Raw genomic sequence first — 18,665 nt, 5'->3', positions numbered from 1 at the left:
TTTAGTTATTCATCCAACCCCAAATATTAGCAAAGCACTTTGGGGTCTTCGTTTAATGTCAGACCTTGCAAAGATCTGGGGACGATCTAAACTAAGGTGCCATAAAATTGAATAAAGCCAAGACTCTACTAGTTGGTGCTGACTGTGCGCACTAAGATGATATATGATATTAAAGAGTGGCATAAGGGGTGATCTTACCATGTCACCAAGGGTGGCATCACACTTAGCGGCTGGGTGAAATTAAGCCTGTCATATGCTGTCTTTTACATGGGGTAAAATTAATGTTTTCGTGCAAGTGCCTTCTGTGAATTTACATCCATTGTGGGTAGACGCTTGTGTCCTGATAACATGGAGAATAACCTCTATTCCATTAACATCAGACTAAATTCTACGCATGTCCGATGCCATGGAGAAATACACTGCAAGCGACAGAGAACACAGGCCTCCCCACATGCAGAGTAGAGCAGAGCTATCTGTGCCTGATGCCAGAGGGGACGGCAGCTTTGGGTGACAGGTGGCACGCCTCTCCGCCAAGGAGAAGGCGTTGCTCCTGGCAGCTTTTTCATCTGAGGCATGTGACCTAAGTAGTGGCATTTCACAGCTGAGAAGGCAGCTTGTGATATGCCTTTTGCTTCACGGAGAGGCGAGCCACATGTCCACAGCGGCTGCAGCTCAAGCTGCAAAACCTTGCCATGCACTGGCCCGGATCCTTTTCATGGTCAAATATGTATGCTACCCTGGAAGTGCAAGTGGACTGCATCGCTGACAATTTCCCAGGCAAGCAAAGAAGGCACTTCCTTTGCAAAGGAGTTATTTTCTACCCCAAGCGGGGAAGGAAAGGGCTAGTCTCTGTTTACCAGCTTTAGGCAGAACTTTGCAGAATATTGACTACATAGAATATAGAAAGCCAACCCGAATGGAGACTCTGAGCACTTTGACATCTGGATCCACTTTTCACACAGTTCTTCCATGACTCCCTTCTAGTACCTCTTAACTCCAAAAAAGAGCACACCATTTCCTGTGCACCTGTTGGCACTTTACCAAGCTTGGAGTCACGTGGTTTTACTCATGAGCAATTCATTTCCATTTGCTTCTGTGTCCGCAAGATTAGTTCTCATCTAAGACCCTGTCATAATGCCACTGATTCCAAGAGACTTCCTACCCTGCCTCTCCTTGGGCCTCTCCACCTTGTCACAGATGTGGTCATGTAAGATTGCTTTTCTCTTCCTCTCTCTCACTCTTCTCTCTTACCTTTCCTTCTCCTTCTGGACTAAAAGAATAGCAAGAATGGGGTGATGTGCCCATTAAATCTGAAGCATAGATAGCATTATTGGACTAAAACAAAATGCATGCATAACTTATTACAGAAATTTACCTGTTGTCAAATGTTATTGAAATCTACACAGCTGGATTCATTTTCGAGACCTGTTGCCAAACACACCTCCTGATGTTCAGTAGGAAGTGTGCTTATAGAATAAACTGGTGAACTGGGCGGCTGATTGACATGCAGCTGAGGCTTGCCCTTTAAGTCAACCCACAGAGACTAAGCTAGGAGGAAAATCAGAGAGTGGGCAGAACATATGAAGGGATGAAGGCAAAATGATCCAGAGAGGCTCCATGGGGTGTAGAGAGCAAAGGCAGTCTAAAACAAAACACTCGCCTCACATAACAGCTATACACAACTCCTTGTAAGTCACCTAATCTAGAAGGTTCCAAACCAGAGACTATGAAATGTGTACCCTTCAACATAAAATCCATCATTTAAAAAAAACTCTTGAGCAGGGGCAGTTGCTTATAGCATTCTGGAAAATGCAGAGGTTGAAGAAAATGAGAAAATTATAGTTAAGCCATATTAGAAGGGGATGCAACTAAACTATGCTTGCTACAGCTTCGTGGTACGTCTGAGTCCTCATAGGAAAGATGCAAAAAGTGTATGGCCAACTCTCTATAGGTGAAAAGGAAGACTGGAAGGAGCTCATTGGCTTGTCTAGCCATGGAGACATCTGTTGGAAGAAGTGATGCGAAAGCCAGTTCTCCCTACCACACACCCCTCACTGCTCATTGGTACCAAGTCTAAGGGGAATACAGAGCACCCCCACATACAAAAAAAAATAATGCCCAAGGGTTTTAATTGACAATAAATGTTGTAACATTTCCGTAATTATGCAAAAGTTAAAGCTGAATATTATATTAAAAAGAAATTTACCCATAAAATGTGAAATTCATTGGACTTTTTCTTATATTGGACTTTTATGAAGAAAAAAATTAAAAGAAAAATAACATATAGAATTCAGTAAAAATTCAAATGCTTTCAAAGTTTCTGGGTTTTGAAAACTGGTTTGTTAGCGTGGCATCTTCTTGGATTCTTATTTACGCTGTTAGGCAGGAAGAACCAATGTGAAGCCATGAAAGCTCTGACGTCATCAGACCCTACACTAAAGTAGAAAGTACATTGGAAACAAAGCTCTCCTGACATAATCCTAATGAACACTTACTAAGTGTGTGCAAGGTGAAGGGCACTGCTCTGAGTGTCGGGAATACAGCAGTGACAAGCTGATGCCTCACCTTGCCCTGCAGCAGTTCACACCTGACCAGGGAATGATCTCCTACATCCAGGAACTTGAATAGCCACAAGGTCACATGCAGTAGTTATTTGCATTAGCTAATCCATATTTTTAAAAAATATTGAATGTAAAAAGGGTTAGGTAAAGAGCTTTAATATAATTTTTGGAATACGTACATTATTGAAGACATTTTCTATTTAGAGACATAGGTCATCAGATATTATGGCATTTGATACATAGACGGCAATGAAGAAAATCATTCATAAATGTGTGAGATAGCACATACATAGTATTATGAAAAAGCTCATGGTTGCAAAGGGCTTCCAGAGGATCTGTGTCACAGTGTGCTATTGCATGGACCAGTGCCCGAGAGCTGCCTGTAAGGAATAGACTCTCAGGTCCACCACAGACCCACCAAATCAAAATCTAGGGCTTAATGAGCTCCGGGTAATCCGTCAGCACACTAGAGTTTAAGGGGATTCTGCAAGTACCTTGCTCTGTACCCTGAGAGCCTAAAAATAATCTGCTGAAAGGGAGAATATAAGCACTTCAAAAATTAATCACTCCCTTGATTTTTTTCATTTTTTAATAAGCAATTTCTTTTCAAGTATGATTTTACTTTAGAATCACAGAGCAAAGATCTCACACACTGAACTTGCCCTGAGCATGCACCAACATAGAAGGAAGAAAAAAGCTCATCTTTTTACAATTTTTCATTTGCCATCTCTAGCCCCCTGCCCTCAAGAGTAATTCAGCTCTTGCATACATTAATGAAAAACTCTTCCTCTGCCTGTTGTGATTTAATTTAATGACCATCTATGACAGAATAAAGAGCTAGTAAGTATCCTTTTTGATGTGTCATCAAAATAGTAATAATATAATAGTAAATCCTGCTGCCCTCAGCTCAGGTGAGGATGATGAAAATGATAGCATTGTGGGTCCCAAGTTATCTACACCCTCAGTAAGGCCAAATGCTACTTACAGAAGTTTGAATAAGAATGGCCACCATTGTCTCAAATATTTGAGTATTTGATTACCAGGGAGTGGCACTTTTTGAAAGGATTAGGAGGTAGGCCTTGTTAGAGGAAGCATGGCTGGAAATGGGCTTTGAGGTTTCAAACGCTCAAGCCACGTCCAGTGACCTTCTTTCTTCCTGCTTCTCATGGATCTGGATATGGAACTCTCAGCTAATTTTCTAGCATTATGTCTGCCTATGTGCCACCATGACGACAATGAACTACACTTCGGAACTTTAGGCAAGCCCCAGTTAATTGCTCTCCTTTAAAAGAGTTGCCATGGTCATGGTGTCTCTTCACAGCAATAGAACTCTGACTAAGGCAGGAGTCCATAAGGTGTTACCATCCAGGAAGTCCACGTAAATACAGGGAAAGTTAGGAAGTCAGTAAAAGGCATCTTCCCTTTGAGTCAGTCACTGAAACAGCACTTTACAAATCCGTTCTCTCCTGAGGTTGAGAAGAAGGTTTGAAAAGGAAGTTCTGTAAATTCCCCAGGACGACAGTGGGCCTGCTCAGTGCTGCACATGGAAAAGAGAACGCTCCCTACACAGGACTAACCATGAAGCACAAGAACAAGGCAGAACGCGCTGAGGCAGAAATATGTAAGCTCAGAGAACCTATGCCAGGGAAGGACAGTTTGCTGAATCTGCAGAAAGGTGGCTCTACCTTGTTATGGGCTCACTACTCAAGCACTCTCCTGGACTACTTTTCTACATAGAAAAGTTTTGTGCTGTGAGGTGGTTCGGTCATTAAAGTGCCTCTTGTCCAAACAAGAAGTCTAGAGTTCAGTCTCCAGGACCTACTTAAAGACTGGAGCAGGACACAGGCCTCTGACAAGAGAATCCCTGGCTAAGCCTTGGGTCTCAAAATAAGTAAAACAAAAGGTGTGAGAGGCTTGGGAAGAATGGAAGTTAACAGGATTTGGAGAAAGATAAAAGAGGTGGGGTGGGGGTCATCCAAATGCATTGTCTACATTCATGGAGTTATCAAAAGGGGAATTCAGAAACCCTCTCTTGAAAAACAAAAAACAAAAAACCAAAAAAAAACAACCACAGGGAAAAAAAAAGGAACAGTTTTGTTTAAATTTAGCCTTTCAAACTGAGTGTGGCATGGCCTCTGGCACTCCACTGCATACAGAAGCCACAATTCACAGCTGAACCTGGCAGGGGTCATCTTTACTCACGTATTAATCTTCTGCCTCCCTGCAAAATAAAACTGAGGCATTTTACATTATAAAATCGATTGTGGAATAATGCTTTTGAAGTATGGTGATCTAGAAGCTATATCTACTTTTGTGATTAAGCATAACATTTAGTTTTGAGCTTCCTCTCACACAAAAGAAAAGTAGTAAACATGATACTCTCATGACCAATGAAAATATGGTGTGTTACCTCTTCAACAGAAACATATGGTTTCATGGAATCAAAGCATACAAGTTTATTGGCAATGGAGTTTATCCAAGTGGCATTGAATAACACAGTAAGTAATATATGTTCAACAAAAATGTAAAAAATATTAATGTTATTTATATTTATAGCCTGACCTTTAATAAACAGAAAAGGGAAATATTAATAGTTTAGAAAAGGCAATTCTTCAGGAAGACTAAGCAAAGTCAGGTATATAATGTTCTGGAAGCCTAATTTTCTGAAGATAGGCTGATAATAATAATACGAAGACATAGAAAACATCAGTTCCCATATCTGGTCTTTTGGCAAGGGCTGCATAGAGGAGAATTCTAGGCTATGATCTCTGATAGGCAAAGTAAGATTTTGATGTTTGGGACATTGGGCCAGCAGGTGGTCAAGAAAATGAAGTACCAGGAAATCTGAGTCTCCTTTCTTTTATCTGAGACTGTACCTCAATGGAGCAAATATCAAAACAGTGCCCTGTGGTCTCAGAAAAGCCCTCGTAAAATGATCCCTGCTTGCATTCGACTGCTTGGTTTTGGTTTTTGCTTTTGTTGTTGTTTGTTTTGTTTTGTTTTTCTATCTATCCTCCCATTAGGTCCACACAGCTCATCACATTTCATCTCAGTTATTTCCTCCTCTTCCTCAAACTTAGCTTCCCTACCATTCAGAGGAAAGACTATGGATAGATGGCCACACAAGATCTCTCCTTGCTTCCTCAGCAGCCTTACTTCATGTGTTATCCTCAGATCCCCCACCCCACCCCTGGTCCCCAGTCACTCTATTTCCGAAGCCTTTAAAACTGCTGATTCTTTCCAGTCCAAGTTTGCACCTCTCTATCTGCCATTGCGCTCTACACCTTCCCTTCTAGGCCTTTCTAAGAACAAGATGGCATTTCATCAACCTGTCCTCAGCCCTGCCAGTGGATTTAGAAGTCCACAGGTTACTGGAGTGTTGAGGTTAGGCAAAAGCGAGAGCTGTTTACTGTGGTCTGAACTTAACCTCACTAATTTTATTTTATTTTATTTTTCCTTTTTTATTGATTTTTCGAGACAGGGTTTTACTTTGTAGCTTTGGAGCCTGTCTTGGAACAAGCTCTTGTAGACCAGGCTGGCCTTGAACTCACAGAGATCTGCCTGCCTCTACCACCAGGGTACTGGGATTAAAGGTGTGTGCCACTACCACCTGGCTGAACTTATGTTTAGTAAAGCTTAAACAGAATCATGATGGCATTCAAGTAGAGCCTTTGGGGAAGTGTAAAAGTTATGAGGGTCTGTCCTCTTAACAAGACTTAATTATGAAAATTAATTTATGTTGTTTAAGGTCAGGCATTGTGATACATTCCTTTAATCCTTTAAGGGGCAAGTGGATCTCTGTGAGTTCATGGTCTTCCTTGTCTACATAGTAAGTTCTAGGCCATCAAGGGCTATATAGTAAGTCCTTATCTAAAAAGAAAGAAAGAAATGAGGTAGTTAGTTACTTAATGATGTTCATAAATGACCAGGTACTTTGTTCTAGTAGCATCCAAGAATTAAGATAATACAAGTAGAGGATACTGTTTTCACCACCCCTTTCCTGTTGGCCCTATTTATAGCCAATTCTCTTTTTCTTTGGCTTCCACAATGCCTAGCTTTTCTGGTTCTTGATTTTTCTCCTACTACTTTCCTAGATTCTTTTATTCATTCTTATTTTCCCCAAAAAATTCCCTTGACTGTCTTCTGCTTTTACTTCTCTATTGGCAGTCTAACCATACGTTGTTGGTTTATCCTTAGTGTCTGCTGAACAAGACTCCAATCCACCTCTTTTTCCAGATAGTCGGGATATAGAATCTACTGACTTCACTTTCCCATAAACACATATGACTTAGCCAGTCTAAAACTGTGCTTTTTCATTTATTTCACACGTAGCTGCACAAAATGCCATGCTCGGACTCATTCTAGACTTCTTTCACTTTGACTCTCAGAACCTCTCAGGCACTAAATCCCAATGTACCTAATCTACATCTGACAAGTCTGTTCACTTCTTTTAGTGAAACTCTCAATACCTCACAACTAAATTGATACATTAACTAAATTTTTTTTTCTGTACCACATGCTCCAACCAGACATGTCTTCTTGTCTGGTTTCATAGCTTCCTTGAGTCCTTTTCATATTCTGTACTCTCTAAAGCTTTCAAAGCACCATTTTCTAAATCAAAAACACCTTCATAGTTTCTCTCTGTCTGAAACGTTTCATAGGTTTAACATTCATACAAAATAGAGTCTGAGTCTGGATTCCTTGGCTTCGTGAGTGCACGTCATCATGACCATGGCTTTTCTTCCCTTCTCAAGTCCATATGCCCCATAATTAGCAACTCTTTGAGTTCTTTGGGGTCTCCCTGTAATCTTTATCAGTGTTTCTACTCATTACCACTTCTCATCTTCTCTAGATGGAGACAATTTGCTTACTGCTTTTTTCCCCTTCCCTTTAAACACAAAAGGTATGAAATATGGCAGGTACTAAGCTTTTTAAGAGACAGTAATCAGAGGATTGCTTGAGTTCAAAAATTCCTGGCCAGCCTGACGACACTTCTCAAAAAATAATATGGTCAGACAACAAGGAAAACTAGCTGGGGTTTGATAAGAGCTGTGAAACCCATTGACTAAGGGCATACTCTCAGTAGATATGATTATTATTAAAAAGATAGCATGGGGTGTGCTAATCAATGTTAGCAAATCATCAAGATATACCTCACTCTTCTTTATTTTGACACCCCACACCCCAAATACCCCATAATCCCTCCACACAGATTTAACTATGCTAAGACACTCTTAATTTTAGTTAGTAGGGAACCTGATAACAATAATGACATGTAACATTCTATTAGCGCTACTGTCGTTCATCAGCACAATAAACTTAGGGAATTTTCTTTGCACCTTTTATTCCTAATGAATGAAAAAGTAGTGATTGATTTCTAATTCCCTCAAAATTTGTAGTTATATGAAATAACTACTCAGAATTGAAATTTCCTTTCTCTGTGATAATGACATAAGATGGCCCATCTTCAAAATGGTTAGCAAGCACATAAACCATGTAGAGTTGTTCAGATGGAAAACCAAAGCCAGATTAAGTAAAAAATAATAATAATAATAATAACGTGATTCAGACCGTCCTTGAGCATGTGGAAGGTTAAAGAAAGAAGCTTGGGAACAAAAGAAGTTGGAAAGGACACTGTGTTGTTCAAGACTTTCTGTTATTTGCAAGTTCAAGATCAAGAGCAGAACATGCTTTAAAATACCAAACCGTCAGAATGTGGTCAGAGCAAGAGGGTGGATGGAAGGAAGGCAAAGGACATGGAGTTGACATCAACTAACAACAAAGATAAGGATTGTGCCAATGTATGTGACAGTCATCCAAAACTAAAACAAGAGTTGGCATTGACAGGATAACACTCAGCTGTAAGCACGAGTTTGCAGGACAGAGAGGCATCTCCCAGGAGCTGCTGGATTACAACCACATAGTTGGGTACAATGAAGCTGGAGTAAATCAGATGTAGACAGTCTACAAGGATGGGTTATGTAAGCTTCAAATAAACATGGGTTTAATAAAATGTCTAATGCAAATCTTAATTACAACTGGCTTTGCTAACAATGAATGTCATGGTCTTGTGTGTGCCATTTTATATTACTGTGTGGCTCTAGTTTACTTATTTGAAACATGAAAAAGTTTTTGTGAAAACTATGCCAAATTCTGTACTTTTAACCATGAAGTTCATTTCATCTTCAGTTTCTAGGTTTGGGGTCAAGAATAAGATACTATTAACTGATTTCTTGTACTTGTTCAATACGCATGAGCAGAGATTTCATGTCTCTGGTAGAAGTTTAACAAAGGCAACTGAATTGTAGATATGTATGCCAGCTCTTTGTTTTATAGAATACTGCTGTAAAGTCAGTAACGTAACACTAAGCATCATTCTTAGATTACAAAGAAAACTGGGATACATATAGTATTTTCCATAGTCCTTTGAGAATCTGTTTTAGAAATTAATCAAATGTTCTTTTAAAAAATCCAAAGATCTGTAGCTACTTATTTCTTTCTAGTTCTTCTAAGAGTTTGAAACTCTTGATGACAATAATGGTAGCAGTAATAATAACAGTTCTTATTCGTATTGTTATGATCCTAAACCCAGGAAAGTATGTGATTTTATAGTTGGCTCATGTATTCATTAGCAAATTTCATTAGAGAGGAAATAAGCCAGATGTGGTGACTATTCTCCTATCCCTTAGAAGGTTGAAGTCAGGGCATTGTTTTAAGTCAGTCAGGACACTATGGGAGTCTGACATTAAAAGAAAAAGAATGGTTATTTAGTAACTGAAAATTTATGCTCCTTAAATTAGGTTGTTTCACTAAGCACTAGGGATTTTACCTGAATTGTTTAAGGAATTGGTATCTAATTATCCATGTTGCTCTGAATCAGTAACCTATTGGTCACAAAGTTGGATAAAGGGGAAATCCTAAAATCAATACACGAGCACTTCATAGCACCACGTTTCTTCTTGAATCAATAAATTATTTTCATAAAAACATTACTATTGTATTTGGCATAATAGTACTTACAGGTTAAAAAAGCAAATATCCTGGTAAAAATGACAAAAAATCCTGTAAGTTAAAATTCAAAGTGTCAATACTTTTAAAATTGTTGAATATATGAAAGAAGCAAATATCTCTATGTAAATTCAAGGTCCGATGATAACTCTCAGATGGATGAAACAGAGATCATTTTGACAAGGCTTTATATCCTACCTTTAGTCTGTTATTTCAATTTTACTTTCTATGAAAATTGACAATTTTAGTGAGATATTGCTTCTAATGTATAATTCAGAATAGTTTGAACTAAGAATTATTCCCCTCCCCTCTGTATGGGGACCTCTCCCACATCCGTTAATACTCAAGACAGTTCCTGTGTGGGGACCTCTCCCACATCCGTTAATACTCAAGACGGTTCCTACAGGCATGAATACAGGCCAGTATAACCTAGGCAATTCTTCAATGGAGGCTTTTCTCTCAGAGGACTCTAGGCTGTGTCAAGTTGACAATTAAAGCCAGCACTTAGAGAATGGGTTTGATAAATATAGCTAAAATAAAAGAAAATTAAGACACACATTCAAAGGTATCAGCCCAGAACAGTTTGTGTTAAAAAATAAATGCTTTTATAAACTATATCCAGACACAAAGTAATACCTCATATTTATGATTACTTTGTATATTCAAAGAAAATGTCACTTTCTTTAGTAGGAATTAGGAAATTAAATAGCATAGTTTTCAAACATCACCTTGTAGATGCATTAAACACAGAGGTTGGAGTTTGAAGAAGCTAACAAACAAGCATAAAATATAAAGGTGAGTGAATTATATGATAACAAGGTTCTACCTTGATCCAAATACTTTTAATAAGTCACAAATTAAGTGTCTTCCTGTCTTTCTTTCCCACCTTTCTCTTGCTAATGACAGATTCAAGTCAGAAGTCTTTGAATCAGGTTGAATTTGGCTTGGATGTGCTTTTCTTGAAACCTAAACTAAAACCTAAACTTAAACACACAGAAAGACCTTCCATTACTTGTCCTTCGTGTTCATAAAGACTCAAGGAATTCATGAAGAATCCACTTCTGTCCTTAGTTTTAGTTCCTGGCCCAGACTCACAACTCTAAGACATTACACCCTCTGTACCTACCTTTCAGAAATGTTATATTCCCAAATAAAATCTGAATGAAAATTCCCTTGTCTCCAGATAATAATTATACTAAAAAGTATTATCTTCTAGTGTTTCCTAAACATTTATAAACTTGTGTTTCCAAATGTCTAAGCTGCAATAATTAGTGTCTGTCTGTTGATTATTTCACATGTGATCAATTCTACCCTTTTTAGACTATAAACTACCTGATAACCTCCTTCAAAAATTTTACAGATTGTATGCAGCTAGTGTTCATGTGTAATTCAATATTTGTTGCAATGACGCTTCGCTTAAACTACACATAGTTATTACCTATGCACCTACCAGGTGGTACGGTTTGGAATGGAAGGATGTTCTTCTAGGACAATTCACACTGTATTAAGTGAATGCCAACAGAATCCAAGAACTAGTCCAGTGATGAAGGGGTACAAGGCTTTACACCTGATATTTTATTCAGGTTTTAGTATATGTTATTATGACCTAATCACATAGAGCTGGAATGCCCAAGTAAAGTCCCAGCATGGAGTTCTAGGTTACCAAGACAGATTTAAGAAAAATAAATTTGTACATAAATGGAAAGCATCACATATTTGTTCTTGTATATAATAGTAGTAATAGTCACAAAAATTGAAATACTCAAGGATTGTAGGAGATTTTTGAGATGTTAATTTGTGTCAGATCTGCTTGAGGAAAACAAAAGGTGAGTAAATGAACTGGTGGGGAGAGGATTCATGGTGACAAGTGTCAGCTAGAAGAAAGACCTGACAGTATCAAATGACTCTTAGTCAGTAAGGGAAAAATGCTGGAAACGTCAGGTCATCAGTTGCAGGAGTTTTGAAAATAGACTGAATTGTGTGCACTTCTACCTCTGAAATTAACTCTTAATTCATCTCATTAGAATACTTACCACAGTTAAACAGTCTAGAGCTTGAATAAGAGAAGAATGGTGTTAGCATTGGCATCTTTCATGTGCTGGTCTAAAGAATTTTTCAAGACACTACTATTCCTTGCTATATGGTAAAATAGAAGAATTCATAATAGAATTCCCTGTGAAATAGATTGCAACAAGACAATAAAGGGAAGATAACAAAAATGGACAGGAACTATATTAATAGGCACCCTCAAGTAGAAGTTAGTATATGTAATTTTGTGAGGAATGCTTAACTTGTGTATCTATGGCTTAAAAGGATTTTCCTCTGATACCATGAAATTTTAAATTGTTTTTATGTCAAATGGAAAAATGTTTTTAAGAAAGAAAAAATTTTTTTAAAAAAAGAGTCAATTACATATTAAATATAAGCACATGTTAAGAGAGATGTCACCAAAATGACATTTAACTATTCAAGAAGTCACCTTAATTTAAGGTGGATATTTGCAGAATGGAAACATCATCGTTAAAGCCACTGCTTGTCTGCCTACCTGGACAAACCCAAAAGTCCTAAGAAAAGAAATAAATCCAACCCTAAAGAAAACTTGTTAAAGCTCCAAACTCAAAAACCACGTTAATGAACTTTCTCAAAGCTTTGGATTTAATCACCTGAAATTGTCACTTTTAAAAGTTGGTTTGCAGAACCTTTCGGAATGATTGATTTGACTTTTGCCCAGCAATCTCTGTTTCATCAGAAGAAGGGAATAAAATGTCCTTGGCGGAGATCGTCTTCTTAGAAGTGGCTATTTTAGTACTCTGAGCTTAGCATATTTAAAGACACTCATTTCAAGTGAGCGCCCAGAGTGGATTTGAATTTCATTGGTACGTGGTAGGGGTCTATCGCTTCAATATCCTTCTTCCTCTTTAGTCTCACAGCGTTCAAAAGCAGTCGAGGAACAGTTTCTGGAGCCTCTGCTGAAGGAACTTTTTTTTGTGCACCTTTTCTCTCTTGTCTGCTAAACTGACAGTTGTCCTGGAGAGTTCAGTACAAAGAATGGAAGCTCTATTTCACATGGAAAACCGTGTGAAAGAATGTAACTACTCAATTCTAATTTAAAAAACAAAAGAGAATGTATCTCAGGGGTTGTTTCAAAGTGGAAGAAAGAAATAACAATATAAAACAATGTGAACAGTGAACAGACATTTCAAGTCATCAAAATTGTTACAGAAATTAAGGTACACGAGTGTAGTCACTTGTGATGTGAACTATACTAGACATGTCCCTGATTTAAAAAAAATAAAAATAGGGGTAAATTGACCACATAGTGGCTGGTTTGAAAAGGTGGGGTAAAATAAAAGTCACTAGAGGCCACAGATTTTCTACGATCCAAATTCACATATTGAGACCACCAGTCTCTCTTGCTGAATAGTGCCCAGATGGCAGAGACAGCCCTGGTATGTGGTCTTCACAGCTTCTTCACAGGAAGCTGTCACCAGGAGGTGACCCTGTCGGTCTGAAAGCAGTAAACTTGCTATGTGAGCCAAGGAAGTACACCACAGTCCCTGAGAAACAGAGGGCAGAGCCTCAGGAAAAAATAAATTTACAGTTGGTGCTGACTCAAAGGAGCTCATACAACATTTTTTTTTTTTTGGAGTTCGAAGAATATAAAAGCAATTTGATTTTCACAGGTAAAATGTGTTATAAAAGGAGAAACCAATTACCATTAAAAAGAAGAAAGATAGTGTATCTAAGTGAGGATGCTCTGTGAGCAAGATGTAGCCTGGAATTAATTCCAGTGTGGAGTCACCATCCTTGCTATACAACAGTAATCAAAAGACAGAAAAGGAACAAAACAACCCAAGCTAATATACGGGTAAAATCAAGGTAGGCATCTCCTAAAAATAAACTAGCAAACCAATACATTTTCAAAGCATGATTTTTTTGTCTTGTCAGGGGAAAAAAAAAAACATGATTAGCAGTTATTTTAGTGACACAATGCTTTTGAAAACCATATTTAAAAGAGAAGGCTCTCCTATTGTCTTCCTCCTCCAAATGAAACATAATAAAATGTGGGAAATAAAGCTACCATTAAAATGACGAATTATATCTCTCTCCTGAAGAAAGAAATCATACTTCTGATAATGGTGACCAATTACTAAGGTCAATAGAGGAAAAATGTTAAATATTCAAATAAATTACCATCAATCTAGGTTTTGCATTTCCTTGTTCATTATCTCTCCAGGTCTGATAGTCCACACGTTTTAACTTGTGCTTTCAGAAGGGGGTACCTAGGCACTAGAAGAATCTGTCATAGTAGAATCTAGTAAATTAGCATTTAAACCTTAAAATGTAAAGAATTAACTGCCAAATTTAAAATTGTAGTTTAAAGAACAATGAGTCTGTGTTCAGAAGAGGTGAAATGACATCGCTGAAAGCCAAGGTTTGGGAGCAAGAGTCAGGAAACAGGGAAGTTTCTGTTTCTTTTTTCCACCAGTCAAGTCTGAAATTCTGTTTAAATCTACATTACTTTGGTATGTTGGGAAAACTCTGCTTTCTTTATTGATACATCTGTTCACATCAACTAAAGCCAACAACCACTAAGGTGACTGAATATTGAGCATTTTCAGATGAAACCAAGTTTATATCTTTTCTTTCAGTGAAAGAAAATTTTGATTTTAAAATATTACTTCAATTCTTTTCAGTCATTTGTACACTTCAGATAAATACTTGTGAATTGTTGTCTTAGAAGTTAATTTATAGCCAGGTGCTCTATTTCCTTATAAGCCCTCTAGGGGAAGTTAGAATCAACGATCCTAAAAATTCTCATTTTAGCTGAAACTTCATCTAAGCTTCAGTGACTGTAGTAAAGAAGATCTTTTATGTAAGGAGTCTCCAAGAATTCACATCTATAATATTCTGAAAAAACAACCCAAAACTTTAACCTCAGGTCAGACTACTTCATTTTTCAAAAGCCATTTTAAATCTGATACCTTCTGTCCTTTCGTTGGTGATTTATCACTGGTCTCTCTTTAAATTCCGAAGAGCAAGGTCATGATGTTGAAGACTATAAAGCCAAACTCAACTCCAAGTTATGATCAGCACCATTTCTCATAAAAACAAAGTAATTTTTTAGTGGGAGGGTGCATGATTTTGGCACAAGAAATAAGATAAAATAAACAAATATTTAAGATATTTTCTTTTGTATGTAAGGTTTCCAGAATTTCAAGTGTGTCTTTCTGATAGGCTGAGGAAGATGAATGAATACTCCATTCCCAGGGAAGTTTTGTGTGTAAGAGTAGGCACACCACCAAAGGACAATGGAGCATACCTTCAGATGTTTAAGACAAGAGAAAACTCACAAGCTCACGCTTCAAATCCACAGGAGAAGACGGGGAGTGGGGTGTGCATAGGTGTGAATTATTCACGTTGATTAGCTCATTAAGCTTGGAAAACCATGGACCACTCATTGATAGGAAATCCAGTACCTTTACCTTGGGCCAGTAAGCCTACCAAATGCAAACACAAACTCTGAGGGTAAGCCACCTTATGATCTGTAAGTCAGATCTATAGCTGGACACCTTTGCATGCTGTTTTCATATCTTTTCTGCTCCCCAAAACACTCTCGAATACCGTTTTACTGCACTGTAATTACCAAGAAAGGAAGATAAAAAGGCAATGCCTAGGTGGGCGTGCACTGAGAAGGGTAAAGTCAGCTTCCCGCTGTGCTAGAAATAAACAGAGATCACGTACACTACGTTTCTGGGCAAGAACCATATAATTCCTTGACTATCTTGGTAGTTTTCTTTCCCAAATATAGTGCCTACCTTCTGTGTGGACTGCGGAGACATAGGTCCAATTGTAACGCTTGACTATGTCAAGCATCGCCCTTGCCTGCAAAGTGTCAGAAGGGACCACCCTTAGGAAGTATTTGTACAAAGTTTTGTCGCTCAGGTCTATGCTTGTGGCAGAATAGGCGATCTGTGGGATATCGAACAGCTGGAGAAGATTCTGGACTTGAATGGCCACAGAGCTGGAGCCAGGGCCGATCACTCCAGCAATAGGTTTCTTAGTCCTGCCTGGGGGGAGGGTCTGGCCATCTGGCAGGCAGCGGTTCAACCCATCCTTCTCATCTCGGATGGAAATCAGAGAGTCTCTGATGAACTCGATGCTCTGTTCCAGGGCCACGGAAGAGTGCCAGCAGGAGTCTCGGATCTCACTGCCCAGGGTGATGTTGGGCAGGAGCACCGGGTCCGCATTGATCTTATCCAACGTGTGGAACATGGCCTCCACCCTCTGGATACCATACTGTTCTCTAATCTCCCCACACTTCCTTTCGGGTACCTTCTCTGCTGGAGGTTGGTGATGGACCGAGAAGAGGGCTCCAATGATGACATCTCCGTCCATCCTGGCCACGGAGCGCTGAGACGAGGCACTCACCAGCAATACTTTTCTGTCGGGAATTCTGGGCAAAATGGACATCTCCAAATAGATCATTGGGAAGAAAACCAAGAGGAGCCGGATCATTGTGGCGAAGACGCGGTACACCGCGGGCCAGCCGAGTTCCCACGCCGGTCCTTTCTGCAGGTTCCCAGTGCGAACCACCCAGACGTCCGCCGCTGCCTTTGTAAGCTTAGTGCCTTTGGCCAACACAGCTGTTTCAACGCTTTCTCCAGCCTCCACCACCGCCTCTCTCCCCTCCGCTTCCTCCTGCTGGTCCTCCGCGACCGCTCCCACACCCTGGGGGCGTGCTTAGAGGAAATCAAGTTGCGGTTTTTCACTGGTGCCCGAAGGTGTGTAGATCAGGTGTGCAATGCGCGGCGTGTTAGTGACAACGAGCTGGGCTCTGATCACTGAAAGAAGAGAGGCAATGCCGGGTCATCGGAGGAATTGTGTTTAAACTCTGGGGTCTGTGATACTAATTATTGTCCCGTCCACTTCACCCCAACACATCCTTCAGAAATAGCTAGGGAGGCAGGTCTGGTCAGTGATGGAAGTGCTGTGCCCTGCTCGCTCGCAACCGGGGTCCTGAGAGCTGCAGAGCCCTGCTGACCCGCCCCCTCCTCTCGCCTCAGGTCTCTTCACTGTTCCTCCTAACCGACTGAGCTTTCTCAGGTGAAGGGGGGAGGCAAGGGGAGGGAGAGGGGAAAGAGGGAGGAGCTAAATCCTTCAACCTAAGAACTTTCCCGGATTTGAAAAGATCAACTTTTTCCCAGAAGAAAATTTGGGAACTCTTCGCAAGGTAGAAGCGCTGTTTAAAAGAGAAACAACGCAAACAATGGAAGCTCTTTTTACTTTAACACTTAAGGGTTGAAGAGACCCTGACATACAATTTTAGTAGTAAATGTAAATGCGACAGCTTGTGAAAAAGCCATATTAGTTACTAAGGCAACGCCTGGTAGTCTCCTTGTCTTGGGGTTTGTTATGTTGCACCCCTTAAGACATGAGGCTTACGGTAGAAGGAGCGCAATAGATAACTTGTTTTTTGAGATAGGTTTGGACAGGAGGTGGGTATCTTGCATCCGCCTATGTACCGGAGCTTTTGGGGCTTTGCATCGCTGTAAGAAAAGGAAGAAAGAGCTGGGCATGAGGGGGTCGCCTTTGGCACAGCACCCTGAGCCACAACGCGGTCAGAACGCTGGACAGCGCTCGGAGCTAACCGAAAACACCTTTCCTTGTCTGCAAAGATGCTATAATGACCGGCGCACTGAAAATCCTTGACCTCCCTTCGCTCTTCCATCGCCTTCTTCACACACACACACACACACACACACACACACACACACACACACACACACATCTCCCCAGTATCTCTCCACCCTCATTCTCTTCGCTTGCCTGTTCTGCAGGACTTCAATCCAACTGCTTTGGGTACGGTAGAGGCACCTGCGGGGCTGAAGTTGGCTCCCTCTCTAGTCCCTCCCCTTTCTCAAGGTGAGAGTCAAGATGAAAAGGGGGCTGCGGGAGCAGGCTGGGAATGAAAAGACCGGAGGCAAGGCACAAAAGAGGGAGGAATCTAGCCAGACTCCCACCGCTCCCCACCGCTTCTCAGACAGGCACGACTGAAAGAGATAAATAAACGAAGATCCTCCTGGATCCAGAAAAAAATCCGATAGATAGAACAGTACCTTCCTCTGGGGTGGGCTTCACCGCGGGAAGATATCCGCTCACCTGAGCCAGTTTGGGGTGTGTACTCAAGACCTACCTGAGTCCGGGTAGACAGAGCTATTGGTCCCCAGGTCAGAGGACTGCAGCCGCCCTCGGTTCGCAGACACCTCAGCTCTAATCCAGACGGTGCAAGGATGCGATCTGGGCTGTACACTAGTGCCCTCTTTCTTCGGCACTATTTTACCGCAAGGGAAATAAAAATGGGGGAGGGAAGCAAACTCAAAAAAAAAAGAAAGAAAACGAAGAAGAAGAAAAGAAAAAAAAGCAGGTCACCCAAGGTTTGTCTAATATCTAATGTATAAAAACTAGACATTTGATAGAGGAGGAGGAGAAGCCAAAGAAATGCAGAAACTGTCAATTTCTCCACTGCTGTGTTGTCTATCTATCTGACAGACTTTAAAGAGGTTATCAGACACATGGGGATTCAGTAATTTCTAGCCAGAGGAGTAAGGAGCTCCTGGTCTCCTTTGGGGTGATTAGCTTTCTTTGCATTTAACCCAAGGACTCACATATTTTTTTCCCTCTGGAAATGAGGTCCACACTCACAAAAGCAATGTGTGCAATATGTGTCTATATCGCCGGAGAAGGCTCTGTTGGCAGGTTGCAATGAAGATGGAAAGCGGTTCCACAGGGCGGGACAAGGGAAAGGAGGAGCATACACACCCTAAAGCAGGATGAGTCAAATGTAGACTGGACATCACACCCACCTTTTCCAGGTCAAGATGGATCTAAATTGAGAACAAGAGGTCATATGAAAACACTGGAGTGAAAAACACTTATCTGAATTCCTCCCAGACTGCCAGCACCTTCGCGACAGGTCTCACAGTGTCGCATTTTCCAGCATGAAGACTGGAAGTTTAAATCACATTCCTCTTGGAGCAGGAAGGCTGAACAGAATGAGTCCAGGCTTTTTTAGAGGCAAAAACAAACGACATG

General features: G+C 40.2%; 1 protein-coding gene across 3 annotated transcripts in view; it reads right to left on the bottom strand.

Moving 5' to 3' along the window:
- The window catches only part of Grm1 (glutamate metabotropic receptor 1), a 386,914-nt gene extending 369,014 nt beyond the window's left edge, over window positions 1-17,900 (bottom strand). For 2 of the 3 annotated variants that reach the window (XM_075949025.1, XM_075949032.1), the window contains exons 1-2: window positions 17,767-17,881; window positions 15,389-16,414 (exon numbers count right to left, since the gene is read on the bottom strand). In XM_075949025.1, the coding sequence (XP_075805140.1) occupies window positions 15,389-16,088 (700 nt within the window). In that variant the 5' untranslated portion in view covers window positions 16,089-16,414; window positions 17,767-17,881. Of the gene's footprint in view, window positions 1-15,388; window positions 16,415-17,766 lie in introns of all 3 variants that reach the window. The other variant, XM_075949016.1, reaches the window with a different exon arrangement.
- Window positions 17,901-18,665: the final 765 nt, after the last annotated feature.

This window comes from Microtus pennsylvanicus, chromosome 1 (genome assembly GCF_037038515.1).
Source record: "Microtus pennsylvanicus isolate mMicPen1 chromosome 1, mMicPen1.hap1, whole genome shotgun sequence".
NCBI classification, from domain to species: domain Eukaryota; kingdom Metazoa; phylum Chordata; class Mammalia; order Rodentia; family Cricetidae; genus Microtus; species Microtus pennsylvanicus.
This window is presented reverse-complemented; position numbering and strand designations above follow the sequence as displayed.